This window comes from Mucor velutinosus (genome assembly GCF_035048745.1).
Source record: "Mucor velutinosus strain NIH1002 chromosome Unknown tig00000093, whole genome shotgun sequence".
In the NCBI taxonomy this organism is placed as follows: domain Eukaryota; kingdom Fungi; phylum Mucoromycota; class Mucoromycetes; order Mucorales; family Mucoraceae; genus Mucor; species Mucor velutinosus.
In genome coordinates this window covers 3112942-3130223 of record NW_027041907.1, presented here as the reverse complement: position 1 = coordinate 3130223, position 17282 = coordinate 3112942, and the positions used below count along the sequence as shown (strand labels likewise).

Below are 17282 nucleotides of genomic sequence, written 5' to 3'. Positions count from 1 at the left end.
TGCTGGTTACAAATCATTAAAAATATATATACAACGTCTATTGGATCAAGAGCCAGTACCATAAAGCGCTGTTCAACGATGAAAGATCATTGTCTACTTACAACCATTGCAGCTGATATTAACAGGTTTGATTTAATCAACTTGAGCATCTGTTATAATCTTCAAATCAGACGTACAAATGTTTCCAATGAGTGAGCTGAGATCATGCTTACAATGCAAAACCAGATGGCTACTCTCATCATTGCACAATCTGCTATGATTTTGACATGATATATTTCCTTTATTCAAGGAAGCATCAATTACCAATGTGATGTGACTCAGAGCTAAAAGACAAATGATGGTTTATAGTATCCGTCAAACATTGGACAACATTGCATTTAAATAGGCCAACATGTCATATAATCAAAATGGTTTTTGCAGCAATCAGTAGCTTGTACCTGATGATAGCCCTTGGTTTACTTGAATCCATCAAGGATGAGACCTTAATCTGCTTCATCAGAAATGTCGGACTGGGAGTCACAAAATTTCACCATTTCGGTCAGTGGACAACTGGGCAGAAAGTAGACTTCCCGATCAGTATGAACTAGGAAAGCGGCCACCACAAGCGGTTACAAACCTTCTCTCATCACCACATTGTAAGTAGACCACATCCAGTATGGGGATAACATGGAACAAGAGGAGAGAAGAGCGTGCGATAACATTAGATGGATGAGATGGATGGATGGATTTTCGAGATTTTAGAGATCCATCATTGGAAGCGAAAAAAAAAAAAATACAGACATGTCCATGAGAGGGATGGGAGGGATGGAAGAACAAAGCAACAGAATAGACTTGGAAAGAGGGAACGTCTTTTAGTGAAATAATCAATATTGACGTACTCTATTCAATTTCAATATAGAAGGCACAAATATGCTTGTATCTAAGCAAAACAGAAAGGTTATCTACGAAGCTCTCTTCAAGGGTAAAGTAGACGATTTCCATCAAATGACAGCTCTCAGCAACTTGACATGCATTGAAATTAAACAGAAATATTGATGTTTCATCTATTTTAGACGGTGCTTTAGTCGCTCCCAAGGATTACAACCTTCCCAAGCACGCTGACCTCGATGTCCCTAACCTTGAAGTCATCAAGATCATGCAATCTTTGACCTCCAAGGGTTTCGTCAAGACCCAATTCTCTTGGCAATGGTACTACTATACTCTCACTGATGAGGGTATCGATTATCTCCGTGAATGTAAGCATGCTTGTTATACAGGTGATTGAAGAGAACGACCATATATTGATCATCCTCAATCTAGATCTTCACTTGCCTCAAGAAATTGTTCCCGCTACCTTGAAGAAGTCTGCTCGTCCCGCTGCTCCCCGTCGTGCCTGTAAGTACTACTGTAAAAGATGAGAATTCATGTATTCATTGCTCATGTGTCATATTAGTCGGCGGTGAGGGTCGTGAAAACCGTGGTCCCCGTGGTGATCGTGGTGATTACAGACGCAAGGAAGGCGCCAACGGTGACTTCAAGCCTGAATTCCGTGGTGGTCTCGGTAAGTAATAACGAATATTAGCATTTGCAAGTGTTATTGACATTTGATCCACGGTTAGGTCGTGGTAACCGCGAATAAATCGTTTGTTTGATTTGAATTTATCTCTTTTTTTTTTTTAATACATTAAAATCAATGGCAACTCTAAAAGCCTATTATCACTTTTAATTTATTTGCCATTATTCTTGACATTGACTTGATTGCTTTGACCCTTCGATATGTAAATATACCACATCAAATGTCCTGGTTGTCTTTAATGCAGGATGATTGATAGAGCAAAAAGGTTTACATGTCAATGTCACGTGTGCTCCGGACCATCTTATAAGGTCCGATCCGGCTTTTGATTCCAGATGGATAACGTTAATGAGGTTGAAGCATCCTCCAAGGGTCTGGTAAGTTCTTCTCTTCAACACAAAGGTAATGCATCCATCTAGTATTGCAGTGATATGTCAACATTTATGATGATGGTTGGGAGGATATGTGTACAGCAACGATGATGAACACTCTGTCAACAACAACATTGGATCTTGAATGATGATGGATGCTGATTGAATGGATGCAAATCTCGGCCAGTAGATGATAACCAACCTTCCAGCAGCACCCTTTACATGTACATCTTTCCAATGCTGATTCATTTACTTGTTGAAATACTCGCTGCAAACTATCGCTCTCAATAGAACGTGAAACTCACATACATTGTCCTTGTTTAGAATATAAAATGGGTCGTCGTCCTGCTCGTTGTTATCGTTACTGTAAGAACAAGCCTTACCCCAAGTCCAGATACTGTCGTGGTGTCCCTGATGCCAAGCTCAGAATCTACGATTTAGGTCGTAAGAAGGCATCTGTTGACGATTTCCCTCTTTGTGTCCACTTGGTCTCCAACGAATACGAACAATTGTCTGCCGAAGCTCTTGAAGCTGGTCGTATTTGTGCCAACAAGTACATGTCCAAGACCTCTGGTAAGGACTCCTTCCACATGCGTATCCGTGTCCACCCTTACCATGTCACCCGTATCAACAAAATGTTGTCTTGTGCTGGTGCCGATAGATTGCAAACTGGTATGCGTGGTGCTTTCGGTAAGCCTAACGGTCTTGTCGCTCGTGTCAACATTGGTCAAATCATCTTCTCTGTCCGTACCAAGGACTCCAACAAGGCTGTTGTTATTGAAGCTTTGAGACGTTGTAAGTACAAGTTCCCTGGTCAACAAAAGATCATTATCTCCAAGAAGTGGGGTTTCACTCCTCTTGCCCGTGCTGAATATGTTGAAGCTCGTGCTGCTGGTAAGCTCAGACCTGATGGTTGTTACGTCAAGTTTGTTCCTCAAAGAGGTCCTCTCGCCAACTACTTCAAGGAAGCTAGCAAGGTTTAAATTAAATCTTAACATTTAATAAAAACTCTCTTGCAATTTGATATAAATGCAACGACTGTAGTAGCCGGTATGTTCAAGGTCAATCTGGTTTTAGGAGGTGGAATGAAAGATCAAAGACTTGAGTAAATAAAACCAGTGCTCGCCCTTCCTGTCAGACTCAAAATCATTTATGGCCATCATAAGAAAGACATACTGGCCAAACGCCAATCCCAATTTAACCACCGACATGCTTTTCATATTCCAGATTGGCCAGATTCTGTTCAAATTCGACTCAAATTATCTGTTTTGTAGAATTCGACTATATAAGTCGTAATGCTGGGCACATCCTTCCTTAAACTTTCTTGGAGTGTTTTTTGAGGCGCATTCAATGGTACCCAATAGGATAGATGTTTTGAATAAACTTATCAAACAATTTATGAAAATATGAAAAGAGGTTTTTGGCCGAAAAGTCGAGATGTTCCATATCAAAGTCCCACAAAGATGGTTTCAGGAGTTACATTCGATCGATAGAAACATTTTAATTCAAGATATACCATAGTAAAAGTCTTCGTTATCAAGGTGAAAAATGCGATTGTTTGATTTTCAATGAAAACCATAAGGGGTACTTCATGCTTTTTGGTCGATTTTTGGCCATGTTTCTTTGGTCCCCAAATAGTTGAGCAAAGGTGTCAGAAAGTAGCAGCCAGATGAGAGCAACTGTTTGGTGCTATTCTGGCAATCTAAAACGGCTTCTAGCACGAGAAATCACTGCTCAAATGCACCCAATTTTCACTGGATTTTGCATACGCTCGAGTGATGAGAACAAGTACAAGTATGCTGTCTATCCTTATACAAACTTTTCGTATTAATATGGGTACATACTACTCGAAAAGAGTCAGATCCACAGTTACCAGTGGGCTTTGATAGGGTCTCACTAATAATGAAGAGTCTAAATTTGAGATTTCAGCTTATAATAGCAAGATCCAATGGCTGATGCGATCATAAAGATGGGGCATGCTTGCTATAATATGTCTTTCACGTTTCTGCAAAAGGAATCAACGAATAAACCGTAAACTCTATGAATATTTGATGTAGAGATGTCTCATATATCTATCTTGTTATATGCTCTCGAATTACTGAATCACGACACTAGCAGGCTCTAGTCGTTAACGCTTGCATTAACTTAAACTGATTTGGAGTAACCAAGCAACCACTCACCTGTGACGATTGGGACATGTTGATGACGCATTTAAAGAATGCGTAACTTGAAAGTGATCAAAAAGCATACGCGTAAATCCAGTACCTTCATCATCTTTCTTTTGCAACACATTTTATACATCAACAAGTTTTTCTCTACAAAATGGTTATGGAAGCCTCAATGATTGTGTAAATATTTAAAGATAACGTAGAAACACAGGTTGACTACGCATGTACTAAGACAAAAAATCATGTTTTCATAGCGTCGACAATTCCGAATGGATGCGTAATGGCGATTACTCTCCTACTCGATTAGTTGCACAGAACGAAGCCGTCAACCTCATCTTTTCCTCAAAGACACAGTCGAATCCCGAGAATACGGTTGGACTCATGACAGCAGCTGGAAAGGGACCTGAGGTTCTTGTTACATTATCCACTGATGTCGGTAAGATTCTGACTGCCTTGCACGCCGTCAAAGCAGGTGGTCAACCTAACTTTTTGACCAGCGTGCAGATTGCATCGGTAACGTACACATAAAGGAAAAGATGGGAATAGATGTGTTAATTGGTATTTTTACTTGTATAGCTTGCTTTGAAACATAGACAAAACAGAAACCAACGTCAAAGAATCATTGTATTTGTGGGTAGTCCTCTTGAGAGCGATGAAAAGGCATTGGTCAAACTCGCCAAGAAGCTCAAAAAGAACAATGTCGCAGTCGATATCATCAATTTTGGTGAAGAAGCTGAAAATACCTCTCGATTGGAAGCCTTTATCAACAATGTCAACAACAGCGATAACAGCCATCTCGTCACTATTCCTCCAGGACCTCATCTTTTGAGCGATATGCTCATCTCTACTCCTATTATCGCAGGTGAAGACGGTGGCGCTGGTAACTTTGGCGCCAGTAGTGGTGGTGATTTCGAGTTTGGTATCGATCCCAGTCTTGATCCCGAGCTTGCTTTGGTAAGATGGATCGTCTATGTGTGTATATCTACAGATCTAACCGAGAATGTAGGCCTTACGTATTTCACTCGAAGAAGAAAAAGCACGCCAAGAAGCAGAGGCAGCAAAGAATGGAACCAGCACAAAGGAAGGAGAATCCTCTTCTTCAGCCATGGCAATAGATACACCACAACAACATCAACAACAACACGATGAGACGGATGAGGATGCTGAGCTCCAAGCTGCTTTAGCAATGTCCATGAACGATGCTGCTGGCTCTAGTGCTCATACTCAAGAGGAAGACGAGACTATGGAAGATTTAAATGAGGATGATGCACTTCAAAGAGCACTGCAAATGTCCATGAACGATGGAGGAAATGCAAATGACGATGATGAAATGATGTCGGCAGTTTTAGGTTCTTTACCTGGTGTTGATAAGAATGATGAGCGTATTCAAAAGGCTTTGGAGGATTTGGAAAAGAAGAAGAAGGATGAAAAGAAATAGGATTCTTACAGTTTTATCAGTCGTGTTGAAAATAAAGAAAGCATAATTTTTGGATATGTATTATGTGTGAATTGGAAAGCAGTGTTTAGACATGCTTTTCATTAAATGCGCATTTGTCTCTCTGAGATTGCTTATAGCAACTTACATGTACGCTTTTTCAATGGCATGAATACTTCTGCAATTGAACACACTCTCATTCTTGAAGCAGGAAGAAGGGTTACGACTCAAGAAAGCATACATCTGACATAGCATTCATTCCACTCAGCATTCATGTAGCAACAAATCCAGTCACCAATGATGTGCGAGATGGGATGATGTAGCTGAATGTGTGGAGGAAATGTAACTCGAGTTTCGTAAATTACGAGTTCTTTTTCTTTTTTCCATTCTTTACAACTAAAACAAGCTATGAGTGCCTCTATGATGAGCCCTGTTCCCATCGAGGACCAAGCCAAACTTTTAGATGAAGTTCTAAACGTGGTTAAAGTACAAGCTCATTTGATGAAAAAGTGTTTGGTAAGTGGCAACCCGAGAAACGACGAGAGACAGCTTATCAATAGGGTTATACTTGCTCTTGTAGGAAAACAACAAGCTCATGGATGGCTTGAAGCACTGTTCCAACATGCTCGCTGAACTGAGAACATCTGCGTTGACACCCAAGAACTATTATGAGCTCTGTGAGTGCGCATGCGCTGTAGGTTTTCGTGCTGGGAAACTAACACAATGCGCATCATGTAGACATGTCCATCTTTGATGCCATGCGCCATTTAACCGCCTTCTTGACGGAAGCACACACTGCTGGCCGTCATCATTTAGCCGACTTGTACGAACTAGTTCAATATGCAGGCAATATCGTGCCTCGTCTCTATTTGATGATTACTGTAGGTGCTGCATATATGAGTATGCCCGATGCTCCTGTTCGTGAAATTATGCGCGATATGATGGAAATGACAAGAGGTGTTCAGCACCCTATTCGTGGCCTGTTTTTGAGATATTATCTTAGTAGCATGACCCGTGATCATTTACCCGTGGGTGAAGGCTCTGGGTAAGTTATTTTGCTTTAATACAAAAAGTTGTGTGTGTGCTCATAACGGCAACAGACCTGAAGGCAATGTGTTTGAATCCATCAACTTTATCCTGACCAACTTTACCGAAATGAACAAGCTGTGGGTTAGATTACAGCATCAAGGTCATTCCCGTGATCGCGAGAAGCGTGAAGCAGAGCGCAAAGAGTTGCGTATCTTGGTGGGCACAAACTTGGTGCGTTTGAGTCAGTTGGATGGTGTTGACCTCAAGATTTATCAAAAGGTAGTGTAGTCGCTTTGGAGGGCGAGAAATAGCTTAGAAAGATACCAATTTACGTTCATTATAGGACATTCTTCCCGGCATCTTGGATCAAGTTGTTAGCTGTCGTGATGTAATCGCTCAAGAATATCTCATGGAAGTCATCACTCAAGTCTTTCCCGACGATTTCCATCTTCGTACATTGCAACCCTTCCTTTCCGCCACTGCTCAATTGCATCCTAAAGTCAATGTCAAGCAAATCATTATTTCATTGATTGACCGTTTAGCTGCCTTTGCTGCTCGTGAAGCTGAAGGAGAAGAACCTAACGATGCCAAAAAGCAAAGAGAGGAGAATATTCGCCGTATTGCTCAAGAGAGAAAGAGAAAATTGCAAGGTCTTCAGCCCGAGGAGGAGGAAGAAGAAGAAGAAGAGGAGGAGCAGGAAGCTGAGCAAAAGGCAGAAGAGGTAGAAGCAGACGTAGCAGCAGTAGAGGAGGAGGAACAGCAAGTGCCCTCCAAAGATGAAGAAGCTATTGATGATACGCCTTTGGGCGGCGAGCAGGAAGTAGCAGACAACGTGGAGGCTGAAGATGCCAAGGCCGACGAGACAGAGCTCAAGGAGGAAAAGACTGTCGAAACCGGTGATTTGGTCCAAGCAGAAGAGGAGGATACTGTCAAGAAGGTGCGCGGTATCCCTGAAGATGTTGAACTCTTTGTTGTCTTTTGGGGTCAAATTGTAGAGCTTGTCAAGGTAAGCAACCCACACGTACACTGCATAAACCTGATGATCTAACTCACGCTCATAAATGTGCAGGCTCGCCCTGACCTCTCCATTCAAGATTTGACTGCCTTGCTGGTATCATTAATCAACTTGTCTCTATCGTGCTACCCCGAAAAGATTGACTATGTGGATCAAATTCTTGCTTATGCCAAGGACAAGGTACTCGAGTTTTCTGATTCTCCTGATCTTCATTCCAAGGCCACCGAAGCCAATCTCTTGGGATTGCTCTTGGCTCCTATCCAACACTACAGCTCCGCATTGTACTTGTTAGCATTAGCCAACTACCAGCCCTTATTGGCTCTTCAACCTTACCCCACACGTCAACAAGCTGCCTACACTGTCGTCAATAGCATCTTGAGGAATGCTACCATCATTGATATACCAGAGGATGTGCACGGTGTGCTTGAATTGTGCGATGTGTTGTTGCGTGATCAAAAGGACGCCCCTGTGACAGCAGCACCTCAACCTACGTATGGTGGTGGGCGTCAAAAGCACGCAGAATTGAGTTTGGAGCAAGAAGAGTACATTGAAAAGCAAGGCTTGCTCGCTAGAATGGTCCATCTGTTCCAATCTGAAAGTGAAGATACACAGTTCTTGCTGTTATCTGCTGCTAGAAAGCAGTTTGGTGACGGTGGCGATCGCATTCGATACACATTCCCTCCACTCATTGTCTCTGCTGTCAAATTGGCTAGACGCTACAAGTTCCAAGAAGAGCAAGATGAAATCTGGGAAAAGAAGACATCTGCACTGTTCCGTTTCATTCATCAAGTGATTTCTGCATTGTATCACAAGTGCGAAGTAGCTGACAACTGTCTTCATTTGTTCCTGTTGGCGGGCCAAAGTGCGGATGAATGTGGGTTTGAGGAAATCGCCTATGAATTCTTTGTGGAGGCTTTCACTATTTATGAAGAATCCATCTCGGAATCCCGTGCTCAGTTCCAAGCCATTACTTGCATCATTGGCGCTCTGCAACAAACGCGTGTGTTCTCTGTAGATAACTATGATACATTGATCACCAAGGCCGCTTTGCATAGCAGTAAACTCTTGAAGAAGCCTGACCAATGTCGCGGCGTCTACCTCTCTTCTCATCTCTGGTGGGCTACTGAGCGTGGCATCACCGAGTCTGATCTTCCTGAAGGAGAAAAAGCTACCTTATTCAGAGATGGCAAGCGTGCTCTTGAATGTCTTCAAAAGGCATTGAAGATTGCTGATAGCTGCATGGATCCTGTTACCAACGTCGAGCTATTTGTTGAGATTTTGAATCGTTACATTTACTACTTTGAAAAGGGCAATGAGGCTGTAAGTGAGAATAGAATGGGATTCTATATAAGCATTACTCATGATTCTAACATTTTGTTTAGGTTACTGTCAAGTATTTGAACGGTTTGATCGACCTCATCAACACCAACTTGAGCAACATGGACAATCCTGATCAACACCCTCCTACCTCCAACTCTTCTTCTCTGGTCGAGCATGAAGGCCTTGTCTCTGACTATGTCCGTCGTCATTTCCGTGCCACTCTTTTGCACTTGCAAACTCGCAAAGAGCAATCTGCTCGCACTGACTTTCAAGGGCCCAAGTATGATGAATTAGATCTTGGAGATATCTAAATACTACAATGATTTTTGTGTACCATAATATACTCTAATAAACTCATTTTATAATGATTGTAACCGAATGGATTTATTAACGCACACGGTTGATTTTACAAGACATATTTGAAACTGTAATGACGATCGCCTACAAGATCCATACCACCATACTTATGAATCTCAAGCTCTCTTTGTTCTTCTGAAAGTCTGCTTCTTCTCTTGTTTTCACGAGCGAGCAAGATACGTAAAAGAATCACCAGGACGGTTTGGCCAGCCATACAACTGAATGCAATGGTATTACCCGCAAAATAATGAGGGGGGTCTACACTTTGAATTAGTAGTGTTGCCTTTGCAACAGAAATGCTCAAACCTTACCATAGTAAATTTGTCCACCAATGGCACCACCAATTGTACCAAAACTAACAATAGCAGCTGATGCAACAGCACGACGAGTGAGGCCACCGCTACAATCAATGCATTAATACATGTTGCGTATAAAAAAAGGAAGGTTCAACTTACTAATTGTTATTGAACCATGCTACCTTGACAGCAACGTTTCCATAGACTGAAATGGTGACTAAACAAGCTGCAATGTAGTTTCCAGCTACATTATCTGAAGAGAGGAACATCAACAGCAAGAACCCAAGTAGAGCAATCGAGTTTAATCCAACCATGTGATAAGCTCTTTCAAAGTATTTATCTATAATAACGTAAATCATGAGCCACTCTAGCAATATTTAGTCAATGGATTGGCTATATACCTGAACTCCAACTGATGGCCACCGTTGCCAAGAATGCCAAAAAGTAGGGTGGTACTGTCAATGCTTGAGCTACAGGTTTAGACCATGTACCCATATTCGCTACAATGGAAGGCAGGAAGAGAGTAACGCCTTGTAAGGCAACTGTGCCCAAGATGTAGATGCACATGTAGATATACGTTTTCCAATCTGTAAACACGGAAACAACTTGAGCCCATGACCAAGAGTGATCATTAGAAGCGCCAGCATCTATTTCATAGTAGAAAATTTAGTATTGGATAAAACGCATGAGTTGACGTTGCATACCATTTGCTAATCTGTTGACGGCATGTTCTCTTTCTTCCTCAGTCAAAAATCTAGCTGTTTCTGGCTTATTGGGGAGGTACCAAGCAGACACGACTGCCAGCAAAATGGAGGGAACACCTTCGATAATGAAAAGCCATTGCCATGTAGCCAAGGCATCGTTCTTGATTTGACTGATACCAAAAGCAATCAAACCACCAAATGCGCCTGCCAAACTAGAAAAAGACCAAAAGAAACCAATGCGACGACCATATTCTTTGCGAGTATACCAGAGAGACATGAAATAAATGACACCAGGGAAGAAGCCTGCAATAATCTAGGTGAGTAACAGCAATGAGAAGCACATAAGAGGGTCTTTTTACCAGCTTCGAATAAACCTAACAGAAATCGACAGATGGCAAGACCTGCAAAGCTTGTACTTGCAGCCATGGCAGTTGCTACAGCGCCCCAACAGCTATAAGAAATGTATGAGCCAATGAGCAAGCACAAGATATCATATAGAATACATACAACATCAGAATACCAAGCCAATGTGATGGACGCCAGCGTCTCATGATAATGTTGGAGGGGAGATCAAAGATAACATAGGAGAAGTAAAAGATGGACAGAGACCATTGGTATTCTGATTTTGACATGTGCAAATCTTCTTCGAGACCACCTAGTTTTGCGTTACCAATGTTGGATCTATAGGCAGTGTGAATCATTTGAATAAAGAGATCAAGGCTGTATTCATGTCTACTTGCCTGTCAATGTAACTTAAAAGATACAGTACACATAACAATGGCAGTAATCTCCTGTCCAATTTTCTGTATACTCAACGTGTAAGAGAAGTGCTTCAATTTCAAAGAAAGGTGGCTATATACATACTTGACAAGTCTCTTGTTGAGCCTATTGTCTTCCTTGTAGGATAGATTCTCCAATTGTTCAATGGATGTCTCTTCTTTCATGGCAACATCAGCAGGCACCACCTCAGCAATCGACTCGCTTTTGTTTGAAACAGTCTTTTGTGTGATTTCTGTCATGATTCAAAATAAATATCCAGCCAAAGATTGAAGAAAAAATAGGCATAGTAGAGTAATTCATGGCCTATTTATATGCAGAAATCTTAACCCCTTTATCGATTTAGCTACTGTTTCAATGCATAAATTAATACCTTAGTCACTCTACTGCAAGTCCGTTCCCGGGCGAACTTTTTTTCTTTTTCATCAATCTCCCGTTCTTCCCACCACTGCTTCAGATCTTATCAGCATCGCGTATTCGTTTTGGGTATGAGTAAGGCTCTTTGGGTAGTAGATGCTGGATGTATTTTGTTGATCTATATCACGTAAATTGATGTTGCCTTGTGAAATCTACTATAACTTGAAACATTTGATATAGAAATGCACTGATCTGTCCCAAAGTGTCACTGAAGTTTGAATCAAACTATAATATCCTAAATGTGGTATTATTTCCTTTTCTCGGTTTAATTTCCCCACATCAAACAGGAAATCTTCGGCTAGAAACGAGTTCACATTGCACAGGGTCGTCCCAAACCAATGATTCGATCCATCAAATCTTGTATTCAGTCGTCTGTGAATTTTATCTCAAATGTCGTTATCGTTCAAGTCTTACAATGTGACAATAAAGTTCAAAAAACACTCTCTGATCCAGGGTCGCCACGGCAAGACTGATTAATCCGTGAAGGCGTGTGAACCACTCTAGACGGTATCATTGTGTAATGACTCGAACGAAACGGCTGTTGGGATTGGAGAAGATGGTATATGCACCATTTTCGTGATGAGAATTATATGCATAAGTAACAATAACATGGTGACATTTAGGCGCATCTCATAGCACACTTTTCATTGGAAAAAATCACACACACACACACACAATGATTACTAGCTCTAGATCTTGAATTTCATATTGATCTAGTCATGCTCTAAGGTTCCACATCTTTTATAAGCAGATTGCTTACATAAGGCTATCAACTGACCTCAAAATAGACCCTATTTCATTACAGTAAAACCAATTTATTATCATAGAACCAATGAGTTAGAGGAGAAATACAGATGCCATCAAACATTCTGCTGTAAATAATCAACTGGCGAGCAAAGATTTCATTCTCTGAATTCAAATCAACAGAATGGTAGCATATCTAAAGCTATTGCTCTCCTTTACAGCAACATCGCTCAAGCCTGTAGACAATGCGCACCATCTCCACCTGCAAAGATACACCAACCCGTGATACGAAGCCTGAAACCTCTTGAAGTTGGTGTCGTTTAATGACAAAAATGATGAGCGGCCTACTTCGATGAGCATCAGTAACGCTCTTCTCCAGCTCGCTCATGTTATGGCTTCTAGTATCAATAGATTCCCTCAAGTTTTGCTACGTATCACTTAATACACAAGCGATGCACAGGGCGACGACATGGATCCAATAAAAGTGAATTTCCAAAATCACTCAAATCGAATGTGTATGGATATATTCGCCAAAGTAATACATCATTTTGACCAAAAAGACTACGTAAAATTGGTGTTTACAGACATGGTGCTTTGGGATTCGTTCACGCTATCCACCGAGACACTCAATCAAAATTCAAGCAAGCTACAACTGGAGTTCGAGAAAGCGGCACTTGTTGAAGACATTTTTCCTGGACTATCATCACGGCTGGTAGAATTGAACACATTTTGATTACTATGTGCGATATTTATATGGATGAAGCCTACACTATGAAAGTATTCCTACCATCAACTAGAATACACAGGTTGGGTTTGGTAATTACAGCATCACATCGTATGCAACAAACAGTCTTTCAATGAAGCGTATGCTCAGTTTTTTGAAACGTTTGCTTCAGAACGTCGATTTACAGTAAAGATTTAGGCAAGGTCAGACACACAGGTCATATAGAGAAAAGGGAATGAATCAAAACGATCTAAAAAAAGAGGTGTTACAGTCAATGGAACACAAGACAACCCTTTGATCTGGATCAAGTGTCTAGAACTGAGAGAGTTTATGGTAACTGAGAGGGCCAAGGATAGATATGAACTGCTTTAATAAAGGATTTCACTTTGCAATAGACGGTGAAACTCTTTAGTACCTCTACTAAAGTGTTCACTCCAGGTGTCATTCTGAAAGAGTGGCTATGTTGCGTTTCAAAATAAGCTTCAGATTTGGATGCCTATTTTGCTACGATTAAATTACACGCCAATATGATAAGGCGCACAAAACGCAAATACATTAGTAAGGCTATGCGATAGCACTTTTCAATCCACAATCCCTTCCTTATTAGCTTAGAAGGTGTGGATGGTCTCTAGGCAGGCTATCAGCATGCAGCCAAAATTGATTCAATTTCCGCTTGTCAAATTTTTCAAGATTTGCTAATTTTTCAATTTTTTGAGACTCGATTCGACCTATTTCGCAAGATTCAACTATGTATAATATGATGATAACCCCATGCTTCTTTAAGCTTCCTTGGAGTGATTTTCAAGGCGCATCCAGTGGTGCAAAGTAAAATAGATGTTTTGAGTAAACTTAATGAGCAATTTACGAAAATATGAAATGAGGTTTCTGGCCAAAAAGTCGAGCTTTTTCATGTCAAGGTCTTACAAAGATGATTTCAGGGGTTACGTTAGATCGATAGAAACATTTTGATTCAAGATATACCATAGTAAAAGTCTTCAATTTCGAGGTGAAAAATGCAATTGTTTGATTTTCGATGAAAGCCAAGGGGTGCCTTATGCTTTTTGGTCAAATTTTGGCCATGTTTTTTTGATCCCCTAAAAGTTGAGCAAAGGTGTCAGAAAGTAACTGCCAGATGAGAGCAACTGTTTGGTGCTATTCTGACGATCTAAAACGACTTCTAACATGAGAAATCATTGCCCAAATGTATCTAAATTTTAATGTATTTCGTACTTCACTGAGGAGTAAGAGGGGATAATGTGGCCCTATCTCGGGCTATGTTTGCCACTGGGGCTTTCTTACTCAAGGTTGAAATAGAGGCAAGAACACGCATTACGAAAAGACAAGGCAGTAGAGCGATTGAAACACGAAATCCAGCAACTGTTTGATCTAGAGGAACGCGAGGAATTCTTGATCTGGCTCAAATTTAGAGTGTTGAATAACTATATGATGGATGATCCAAGAGAATGCTCTGCAAGCGGCGATGGCTTTATTGAAAATTTTTAAATCAGTGCAGTAGTTATGCTACTATGTTAGGCAATGCTAATGCTGCACATGTATCATCAACTTTTGACATTACTGGTATTTACCCCCAACAGTTAGTCGTGAATTCATGGAGTTTGCTTTATATCAACGCTTCATTGCTTTCTGTTAGATCATTACAACAATCGCAAAAGTATGTCAGTAAGGTCTTGGGATAAACTTTCTACGAAGGTGTTGCGCCGAACCTTTGAACAGCTCCCGCATGATATAGTAATGACGAATCATAAGATGATTTTCTGATATGGATCAAGCTCAAGAAACTTGAATAATTTGCTATTGAAAAAGAAGACTCTATGGAGGAAGTGCTTTCTAGCAACATGGCTATAGTAAAAATGATTTGAAATGGATCCGAGATCACAAAAACATTGTACACATCAAACCATAAATTTATTTGAGTATTCATGCCCAGCAGCCATTCAATTCAAATTTATGCCCTTCGTTTTCTCTTTTACACGACCTCTTTCAACTCGTTTTTCATCATGGCAAGCAGCAGCAAAGATTGGGATAAACTTCCGTTTGAAATTCTTCTCAACATGTTTGGATACGTTCACAATGGAAAACTTGAAACTATTCACAGACTAATAGCGCAGAAATATTTGTCCAATATGAAGGATATGAAGGATATGAAGCAATGTCAACTTGTGTGTAAGGGGTGGGCAAGAGCTGCTCAAAAGACCATATATGAACAGATCCACTTGGGAAGAAACCTTCAACAATTTACATGCACCATTACCAGCTACAATCCTGATCTGGCAGCCTTGGTCAAGAGAGTATCTGTTGCAAATGATATTGACTCAACTGTCAACTGTTCAAATTGCGTTGCATCAGTCTTTACCCAATGTATTTATATCAATCATTTGTTAGTTGGCGGAAAAACAGCTGAAAAGCTTGTGTGGTCCTGGCTTTTGCTAGAAGATATGAAGCTGGAAAACCTCGAAGCTATCACTAATTACTTGTATCGCACCAACATGGATCTAGTTCTGTATTCGCTACTTGCAGTAAAGTTGAGGAAAACCTTGAAAACTCTCAAGGTTAGTTTAGCAGAAAACCAAGACACAACGTCTACAGTAAGCGAAAAACGCAGCTATGGGCACATCATTGAAAGGTTGAATTCGTTTTCATCGTTGGAGAATCTGATGATCACCAATGGCAATCCTCCCAGCTATCAGACATTGGATCAGGCCATTGACGATCGCTTAAAGACGTTACAGAAACTGACAATCAGCAAGCTAGAGTTGAATGGATGGCGAAAGGAGGTCATTCAATCAAATCAATCAATCAAGTGCCTAGAAATCTCATCCTTCAGAATTGATGATTCATCCCTTGGCTATTTGATATCCAAATTCAAAACTCTGGACAGTTTGAAAATCCTGTCACTGACGTACAAAGCGAAGGAAGTAGCAGAACAAGAGGAACACTGGACCGAATTGGCTCAACTGTGCACATCTGTGAAAGCATTCGCTATTAGCTTCGAGTTCAACGAAGTAAACATCAAATATCTCATGGACAAGTGCCTGGATATACTGCAAAGAACAGAATCTCACGAAAGACGGTTACGAATATTTTTATTCGACATATATACTCCTGCTGACAGGTCTCACGATTTCAGTCCACCCACAAATGAAGACATGCGTATGCCAGCAGTAACTATCCGTAAATCAAGCACTAGATTAAGCTTCATTGAGATTACTGGAAACACAGAGGCATTAAGGAATGCTATTATGAAACATATGGCCAACTATATACTCCTACGAGTGTGGATATAGACGATAGCCTTGCTAAAACAAAGTATCATCAGCTATTGACAATTTCGAATCAAAGACCCCCAAAGCTAAACCCTATTATTTCGACTTTTACAACAAGAGCGACATCAAGCAGTTTCTCACCAAAGAGTGCAATGGCAAGTATTGGGATGTTTTCAATACACTTCTCTTCTCGAAAAGTACCAGCATAAGCACACATGGCATTGTATTACCAAACATACCGTCTTCTTCATCGCAGATTGGTAGTGATCGAAAAGAATCAACCACAAACGAAATTGCTATCAGAGGCTCGATTGTATGTCCAGCAATTTTCCCAGAAATATCCAAAACCCCTACCATCGTTGAAAAGCTTCAGACTGGAATCAAATTGCTACTTGACTCGTCAGCCATATACCCTGAAGATATTTCTGCCAGCAACAGTAATACACCAACTGATATTAAGCATATCAACTACATGTAGCGATGCAATGAACAACATACATTACTTTTATGATGATGCCAATCAATGTACATTGGAAAACAGAGAGTTGGAAAACGCAGTGTCTCCAAGTGGTCAATACACATTAAAGATAGAAGCAAATTGAAAAACGTGCATTACCAAGAGGCTGAATGGAAAAACGATCGGCACAGTTGATTCAAAGCCTGAGGATGTCAACTGGGACAACAAAGATAATGTTTTGATTTGGATTCGGTGTAAAACTATAAAAAGGTTTAAAATATGTCATGGTGAGCAAGATTTGAAGGCAAGACAATATGAGCTCGACTAGGTTACGCAAGAATTGATTGGCACTGGCAGTAAAGATATATTTCTCTGGCAAATTGATCCCCAAGGAGCAATGAGATGGCACGCTACTATTACTGCTATTCTTCTCGACAGTTATAGTAGCATTTTGCACCAGTCGTTTTTAACAGACGATTACATTGTCCGTACAATGTAATAAGGTCTTTTGATGGACGTGATGATTGCCCATCTTGGTTTCATTTGGTGCAATATCCACCCAATCATATGATATAAAGATGGAGCCTCTGGCTTTGTATAAACTCATAGTGCGGGGTCCTTTAGGAAAACAA

At 40.7% G+C, this 17282-nt stretch overlaps 6 protein-coding genes across 6 annotated transcripts; 5 read left to right on the top strand and 1 right to left on the bottom strand.

The window, feature by feature from the left end:
• Nucleotides 1-909: 909 nt before the first annotated feature.
• On the top strand, nucleotides 910-1618 carry ATC70_002781 (uncharacterized protein; the record flags this gene model as incomplete). Its single annotated transcript, XM_064822151.1, has 5 exons — nucleotides 910-961; nucleotides 1053-1235; nucleotides 1300-1374; nucleotides 1433-1540; nucleotides 1599-1618. 5 exons carry the CDS (start codon nucleotides 910-912, stop codon nucleotides 1616-1618), a joined length of 438 nt encoding a protein of 145 aa, XP_064681837.1.
• Nucleotides 1619-2255: 637 nt separating this feature from the next.
• ATC70_002780 (SRP54 domain-containing protein) lies at nucleotides 2256-2906 on the top strand (the record flags this gene model as incomplete). The annotated part of the gene is made up of 1 exon (XM_064822150.1): nucleotides 2256-2906. One exon carries the CDS (start codon nucleotides 2256-2258, stop codon nucleotides 2904-2906), a length of 651 nt encoding a protein of 216 aa, XP_064681836.1.
• A 1339-nt stretch (nucleotides 2907-4245) lies between these two features.
• ATC70_002779 (uncharacterized protein) lies at nucleotides 4246-5529 on the top strand (the record flags this gene model as incomplete). Its single annotated transcript, XM_064822149.1, has 4 exons — nucleotides 4246-4271; nucleotides 4346-4604; nucleotides 4668-5045; nucleotides 5098-5529. 4 exons carry the CDS (start codon nucleotides 4246-4248, stop codon nucleotides 5527-5529), a joined length of 1095 nt encoding a protein of 364 aa, XP_064681835.1.
• Nucleotides 5530-5934: 405 nt separating this feature from the next.
• On the top strand, nucleotides 5935-9201 carry MGS1 (DNA-dependent ATPase mgs1; the record flags this gene model as incomplete). The annotated part of the gene is made up of 7 exons (XM_064822148.1): nucleotides 5935-6042; nucleotides 6107-6203; nucleotides 6265-6571; nucleotides 6627-6834; nucleotides 6899-7561; nucleotides 7625-8890; nucleotides 8953-9201. The coding sequence occupies 7 exons, from the start codon at nucleotides 5935-5937 to the stop codon at nucleotides 9199-9201; spliced, it is 2898 nt and encodes a 965-aa protein (XP_064681834.1).
• A 95-nt stretch (nucleotides 9202-9296) lies between these two features.
• ATC70_002777 (uncharacterized protein) lies at nucleotides 9297-11266 on the bottom strand (the record flags this gene model as incomplete). The annotated part of the gene is made up of 8 exons (XM_064822147.1): nucleotides 9297-9505; nucleotides 9559-9647; nucleotides 9703-9883; nucleotides 9945-10190; nucleotides 10248-10550; nucleotides 10607-10698; nucleotides 10755-10928; nucleotides 11112-11266. The coding sequence occupies 8 exons, from the start codon at nucleotides 11264-11266 to the stop codon at nucleotides 9297-9299; spliced, it is 1449 nt and encodes a 482-aa protein (XP_064681833.1).
• Nucleotides 11267-14927: 3661 nt separating this feature from the next.
• Nucleotides 14928-16214, top strand: ATC70_002776 (uncharacterized protein; the record flags this gene model as incomplete). Its single annotated transcript, XM_064822146.1, has 1 exon — nucleotides 14928-16214. One exon carries the CDS (start codon nucleotides 14928-14930, stop codon nucleotides 16212-16214), a length of 1287 nt encoding a protein of 428 aa, XP_064681832.1.
• Nucleotides 16215-17282: the final 1068 nt, after the last annotated feature.